Source organism: Entelurus aequoreus, linkage group LG06 (assembly GCF_033978785.1).
Source record: "Entelurus aequoreus isolate RoL-2023_Sb linkage group LG06, RoL_Eaeq_v1.1, whole genome shotgun sequence".
Lineage (NCBI taxonomy): Eukaryota > Metazoa > Chordata > Actinopteri > Syngnathiformes > Syngnathidae > Entelurus > Entelurus aequoreus.
The window spans coordinates 15634714-15642213 of record NC_084736.1 but is presented as its reverse complement, the minus strand read 5'-3'; the positions used below and the strand labels follow the sequence as shown (position 1 = coordinate 15642213).

General features: G+C 45.5%; 1 protein-coding gene across 1 annotated transcript in view; it reads right to left on the bottom strand.

Moving 5' to 3' along the window:
- Positions 1-2412: 2412 nt before the first annotated feature.
- Positions 2413-7500, bottom strand: part of si:busm1-163l24.3 (serine-rich adhesin for platelets) — an 18316-nt gene continuing 13228 nt past the window's right edge. The window contains exons 4-6 of the mRNA XM_062050068.1: positions 5102-7500; positions 4829-5034; positions 2413-4754 (exon numbers count right to left, since the gene is read on the bottom strand). The exon at positions 5102-7500 is cut by the window's right edge and continues 133 nt beyond it. Coding sequence (XP_061906052.1) covers positions 4667-4754; positions 4829-5034; positions 5102-7500 — 2693 coding nt within the window. The 3' untranslated portion in view covers positions 2413-4666. The remainder of the gene's footprint in view (positions 4755-4828; positions 5035-5101) is intronic.

Genomic DNA, 7500 nt, shown 5'->3' with positions numbered 1-7500 from the left:
TCTCTACGTCTACATCTACCACTACATCTCTCCATCCTCTACCAGCTCTCGTACGTACGCTGTTTACATCCCCGTCACAGTGAGAAGGAGCTGGACCAGGGGTTTAAACAAAAACTAAAAATGAGTTGGGATGCGTTGCAGGATCGCGGCGGCACTCGAGCCGCACGTCGGATTTCGAGTTTGCGACAAATTCTGCTCCTCTGCTAAAGAAGCATCTGTAAGGCAGTGTTTTTTTCACCAAGGACCACCTCAGAAAAAAATGTGGCTCTCCAAGTACCACCCTAATGACCAACATTAAAATACAGTAGCGTAGTAGGCATAAGTATTCATTTAAAAAAAGTATATTTAAAATATTTTTGGCTACTGTAACAATACATGCAGTTTGAACACTGTTTGAATATAGGTAAATAAAACACTGTACTAAAAATAATCAATCAAATATAATGAATTGCACATAATTGATTATTTGGCGTACCACTAGAGGGAGCATCGTACCACAGTTTGAGAATCACTGGTCCAAGGCCACCGTTGGCTTTGTTGTTTTACCCACGTTACGGTAGAATTCATATATCATAACAATAATAATGAATTGTATTTATATGAAAAAAAACAAAGTGAATAAAATAGCAAATATAACAACAGAACAGTTTAAAAGTGCGTACAGAAAGCAAGATTATAATGTGGATGTATTACTAAATGTGAATGCTTTTAAGAGTTACAAGTTAAAAGCAGTGCAGAACAGCCAAGAAGACAGTAGAACTCAAACGATAAATATCACATAGCGAGCATACCGGCTAATCCTTTGTTTAGCAGTTGTAAATAGCGGTCGGCGACGCTCTACTCCAGTCTAGTAGGGTGCAGTAATGATTTACAAAGACCGTTTAAAAGAAGAAGACACGGTAGCCAAAATGTAATTCTGTACTCACTTGAATACGTTTTGAATAAATGTGTAACTGCCTCGAACACAACACGACCTCACGCTATTGCTAACATTTTCCATTAGTCACAATTTTCGAGATCTGTGCTAAAAGTTTTCGACAAAGTTATGCAAAAATCGGTTAGCTAGCAACAAACAAACAAAGTTGGAAGTAGAGTCTTAGAAACATAGTACGAAGTAGTTGCTTTTTACACTAAATTAAATCGGATACAAATTTTTGTCAGCGCTAACGCCTGCAATGTTCCAGTTAGCATGTAAACAGTGCAAGTAGTGTTAAGGCTTCGTAGGACCTTTTAAAAAAAAATGTAGGTTTTTGTTGCAACAAGCTGATGAGACCAAGAAATCTCTCCAAGTTTGACAAACGATCCTGTTTAACGAGGGCTGATTCTATTTTTGGAGTGTAACGCAAAAGTAACTTTAATACGTTTCGGAAAAATGCGTCATTTGTAAAACTGTGCTAGCTGCCCCAAATACTTCACGCCAGTTCTAACATATTCCACTAGTCACAATATTCGAGGGCTGCGTAAAAGTTTAGCGAAAAATCGGTTAGCTAGTAACAAAGTTAGAAGTAGCTTCTTAGGAACATAGCATCAAGTACTTCCAATCCAGTAGGACGAAGTAACGTATTACAAAAGCCGTTAGCTGCCTAAAAGAAGAAAACACGGTTGCCATTTTAAAGAAATCCTGCATCTACTTGAATACGTTTCGGAAATATGCGTAATTGTTGAAAACTGCCTCGACTACAACACGACTTCACGCCAGTGCTAACTTTTCCCACTATTTACTAGCTGCAAAAATAGGTTAGTTAGCAACTTAGCAAGTAGTTTCACAGTAAAATAGTATTACCTAGTTGCTTTTGGGGCGGTATAGCTCGGTCGGTAGAGTGGCCGTGCCAGCAACTTGAGGGTTCCAGGTTCGATCCCCGCTTCCGCCATTCTAGTCACTGCCGTTGTGTCCTTGGGCAAGACACTTTACCCACCTGCTCCCAGTGCCACCCACACTGGTTTAAAAAAATGTAACTTACATATTGGGTTTCACTATGTAAAAGCGCTTTGAGTCACTAGAGAAAAAGCGCTATATAAATATAATTTACTTCACTTTTAACACTAAATGGAATCGAATACAATTTTTTGCGAGTGCCAACGCCTGCAATGTTCCAGTTAGTATGTAAACAAAAAAACCTAAATTTGTCGTGTTTATCATCGTGACGTGATGCTGATGTTGGCATCAAGGTGATGCAACCAAGAAATCTCCCCAAGTTTGACGGACGATCTAGTTTAATAAGGCTTGATTTGGTTTTGGGGACGTAACGCTCAGACTAAACTGTGATTATATCGGTAGCAAACAAACACGGTGGTGGTAAAATAGTCGTGATAATAAGAAATGTGTCATTAAAATGTGTATTTGAATAAATGAATGAGCGTGTTTAAAACAACAAAGCCTGTGGTTGATTTAGGACTTTGGTGCAGACTTCTTCTATTCTGAGAGCATCCTGTTAACATTAACAATCTTTGCTACAGAAACTAACGTTTCCGAGCGCGGTTCTGGGCTGAATTGAAACGTGCGAGTCATCTCAATCAAATTCGTATTTACTTTTCTGCCAACATGCGTTCTCAGGGCCGTCCGACCGCTTTCCTGCTAAATTGACGCCACGTCGGCGTCCCGTCAGGCCCCGTCGCAAACGAAGGCGTTCCGAGAATTCCCACGTTCGTTTTTACGCTCGCTTTGCTTTTTTCCGCTCGGGGGCCGTCGAGACGCGGCGAGGAAGAAGACGCCGGCTGATGGCGTTCAGTCCACGTCCGCCATCACGGCGTAGTTTAGTGTTGTGATGCGAGGAAGAAGCTCAGTCGACCCAAGCCGATCCACTGCCTGGCGTGACGCCGACCCTTCCCCCGTTGGCCCCGCCTCCAGCATGGGCAGCCATGAAACTCTGGGAATGCTCCGCCTCTCTTACCCGAGCAACTGTTTTTATTTCCATTTGACGTGGTGTGTGTTGTGTAGCTTTTGTTTGCCCCCCCCAAAAAAAAAAAAAAAAAAAAATGACTTTTGTTTTTTAAAAACCCTTCAAATTGATGCTGCTTCTTTTCGTGCTCCACTCTGGGTGGGCCTGGTGTGGCCTCGACAGCTTGTAACGCTTCAGTGTGTAATGTTACCATATGCCTTACATGTTTTCCAGGACTAATAAAAAAAAAATGCATAACAAAAGTAGTTTTTAGTATTTTTTTTTGTTTTTTGTTTTTTCTGCTTATGTGTACAACAAGGCAACAGTGGTGACATTCCAATAATAAAGGCAATTACGGGTGTCCCGATACAACTTTTTCACGTCCGATACCGATATTGGAGCCTTGAGTATTGGCCGATACTGATAGTAATCCGATCCGATATCTAGCACAAATCATACATACTTTTATTGGTTTGTATTGTGAAATGGTAGTGAAATTACTCAAAGACAAATAGTAGGCATGAAAAACACTAACCTATTTATTATCGACCTAATAACAGGCGTAAGCTGTCTTTAAGTTGAAGTGGAATGGTAATTAGTTGGTTTTTTTTGCCACAATAAGTCATTTCATGATGCGGACACGTTTGTTACTGGATACTTTCTAATACGCTTCTGCCATTGAGAATTTGTATGCGTAATATCATTTTTTGATACTTGTTTATATAAACAAATGTGCTGTTTTAGACTGCAATACTGGTCAATTAGATACTTACTACGCATGTCTAGCTTGTGTGCCATTGTGTGCTAAGCGGTTGCGTAGCTGCTAGCGCCTATTAGCCTATAGCCCGGCATGTTTACATTTTGTGAATGACTCGACTAAAATGAAAGCAAAAGCTAACCTTGTGTGCTTGTCGGAGGACATTTAGATGTTAACTTCCAATATATTCCGCTGCTCTCAGACCAGTATCGGATCGGGACACCCTTACATACACTGTTAGATTTCCCTGAGGTTAAATAATGAAGGAACCATATTTTCTCCTCTAATAAATGTTGTGTGCTGCCATTTGTGAAGAGACGCCGTGATTCTTCTGGTTGGAATGTAATCAATAATGATGGGTCAAACAATACTGAAGGAGTGATACTGAGTTTGTGTCACTTAAAAAACACGTTTGAAGAGCCAAGCTGCCACCAATGACCTAAATGGAAACTTTCTGAAGTGTGGCATAATTTTGATGTATTAGCTCCAATAAGGTAAATATTCTTTTCCTGTTTACAAAGTGGCCCATTGACCGAAGGTGCACATTTCATAATCCTTTCTGCACAGCTATTACTTGGAAAAATTACATCATATAGGTCAAATTTACTGTAGTTACGTTTTTAATCCAGCAGATGTCGCCGAGCTCAAACACTGCATGAAGGTCAATACAGCCGGTGAGTGTGCTAAGGCCTCATTTACCCATCACTACTAATTACCTGTTACTGTGACGATTTTACCACAACACAGAGCGCACGTGGCATCTGTAAAGCTGACGTTTACGACTGAAGTAAAGAACAAGTGCTGCTGTGGGTTGTATTGATCCAAAAGTAATCGGGTTAGAAGAAAACAAACAATCCCGCCCCCTTTAAAAAATATGTATTTTACGTTGGATGAACTCAACCGCATGGTATAAACATAAGATATTTTAAAAGTATGCTGTTATACAAAGTATTAGCCAACTTATACTCTGCGGCTGATCACACAGTGCAAAGAATACTTGCCAATGTTTCTTGCTGGACTCAAAGACGTGTCAGGATTTGGCAGCGCGCTCTCCAATCCCCACTGAGGTCAAGACGTCGGACAAGTGTTTCAAGTACGAAGAATCCGGGTAACCGTTCCTGAAAGGGGCGGGGTGACAGAAAAAGATCACACACTTGTGGCGACCTGCAAATGACCCGCTTTTCATCCTCACCCTGACCGGCCGCCCAGCAGGTTGGTCTTGTGCGGGATGGCGTCCCAGGCGACTTTCGAGCCCTTCTTTTTGGTCACAGTGAAGGTGAGGCCCCGCCTGAAGGCGTCCTCCAGCCTGGGCAGCAGCTTCCTGCTCCTCTCGCAGTCGGGGAGGAAGGCCTCGAACATGCCGCCTTTGAAGGGTTTTCCGGGGGAAGGGTGGGATTCCTGGCGATGAAAAAAGGAGATGAGAGTTAAACAACTTCCTGGATGATGAACAATGGACGCTTTTCACCTGCTGTACACCATCAGGAATGAGGTAGGTGATCTTGATGGTGGCGTGCTTGCTGTGACCAGGCAGACTTAAGTCGAGTTCACTGTAGGTTATCTTTCCTCGGATGCCCGCCGGCACCATCTTCGCCCCGCTGTGGCAAACCCTGCAATGAATGTGCACGGCGTCCAGGCACTCTGAGCACATGAATGCCCCACACTCTGTCCTGCTCGTCGAGGCGCCGCTCTCTCCGCAAATGCAGATACCTTCCACCGGCGCCTGACGAGTGGGCTTGGGTTCCTGGAGGCGTTCACTCCGGGTGCCATTCACGCGTCCTTTTGTGCACATCTCCTGCGTATGCCGATCCACAACACTTGAACTTTCCCATTCGCCTTTCGTGACCTGGTCGGTCCGGGTTGCAGTTTGATCCACAGATCCGTTAAGGAGCTCTGTCACAGAATGGTCCTCATGGTTTGAGATCCTCGCTTTGGTTGAAATCACAGATTGTGTCTGCATCTCATTGCCGTTGTTTATTTGCCTACAGGCATACGTAACAGGAGTAGAGGCTGAAGTAGAGAAACTAGAGATGGCGGTAGAAGCTAAGGCCGATGTCGAGGGACTAGATGCGGATGTTGAGGGATGAGATGTGAATGTTGTGGGACAAGAGGTCGAGGGACGAGAGGCGGAGGTCAAGGGACAAGATGCAGGGATCGATGGACTAGAGGTGGATGTAGAGGAACTAGACACAATGGTAGAGGCTGAGGCAGATGTTGAGGGACAAGATGTGGATGTCGAAGGACAAGAGGCGAAGGCTGAGGGACCAGAGGTGGAGGTGGAGGCTAAGGCAGGTGCCAAGGGCTGAGATACGGAGGTAGACGGACAAGATGCGGAGGCCAAGGGAGTAGCCGCATCCTTAATATCAGTTTGGGTGCCGTCTCCACAGAACAGATCCCGCAGCGAAGCACCCACCTGAGCACACAAGCGCTTTGACCCGAGTAGATACAAGCTCCTCTTCATCACGCGGACGCTAATCTTGCTGAAGCGTTGACCCACCTCTGCGCAGCAGGCCTGCAATGTCTCGTCTTCAGGGTCCGTGATGCCGAGCTCAGACAGGCGGAGCTCTTGTACACAGAAATCTGTGGCCAAGCTGTCGACTAGTTGCTGCAAACCCTGCTGGCATGAGGCCATGGCGGACGGCTCGGCTCCACTGATAGAGATGGCGGTCTGGACACCGTTGCTGGGGGTTTCATCTTTGATCTGGACGTCCAGCGTCAGGGCTTTAACTTGGGTGCTGTAGGCCTCCACCATGTGGCGCCACAATATGGTTGGCACCAGCATCTCTGCGCGGTAGAGCTCCTGATATTCTTTCTGGGTACTTAAGCTAGAAGTCCTGGGTTGCAGTGCTGAGGAGTCCTCTTCAGTCTTCTGGCCTCCCTGCTGAAATGCTCCAGAAAAACTTTCAGTTCTCTTCGGTGCAGTTCCTGGACCCGACGGTGGGGTCAGTGTCGTTCTGAAGTAGAGTTCTCGAACCACTGAGTCGTTTTTTCTCCTCATTGATGGACTTGTGTTGCAGTCCTCTGATGCTACTTCTGTCCTAACTTCATGGACCAATGTCAGACCGGAAGACGAGGGCCCTGGTGAAGGTAAGTCTACAAGTGGAGTCAATCCAGAATCTTTAGGGCAAGCTGCTAAATGATACATTTTGCTGCTTCTGTGTCCTCTCTGCTGTCCTGTGATACCAGAAGATGCAGCTAGGTGCTCCTCGTTGGCTGACAGGGGATAAGATGGAAATCTTAGAAGACTGGCGATGTCTTCTTTGTTCCCTCCACTGTGTTCCTGGAGAAGAAACTGCTTGGCCTCGGACACATCAACGCGGTCGCCGACGATGTAGACGTTGCAGTCATCGTCACTGAGGAGGAGCTTGGGGAATTGGTCACCTATGGTCTCCATGGCCTGCCTCAAGCCTCCTCTGGGGTTCAGGTCAGTCTTGCTGAGCTGAGTTTGGAAGATCTTCTTCTCACTCTCCTGGTAAAGAGAGCTGATAGCCGTCCTCGCACGCTTGATGCGCTCCAGCGTCTCCTCGCCACCTACTACTACGCTCAGAAACAAGGTGGTGAGCCCCTCATTAGTCACATCCACAACATCGACGCCGTACTGGCTCTGAATGCGCTGGTATTCCTGGCCCCAACGTTTCTGTAGATACTGGAAGACGTCTGCATCCACCATCAGAGAGAAGTCCTCTTCAGATGCTAGAGGATTAAAATCTTGTTTGTCTCCTCCTTCTTTATGGTTCTTGATCGGATCTTTTAAAAGAGGCGTGTTGACGGGTTGGCCAGAGCCTGTTAGTCTCGCCGAGTGCAGCCCTTCAGGATTTCTGCCCAGCAGCTGTGCCAAGGCAGGCTGCACTTTGGAGTAGGCACCCC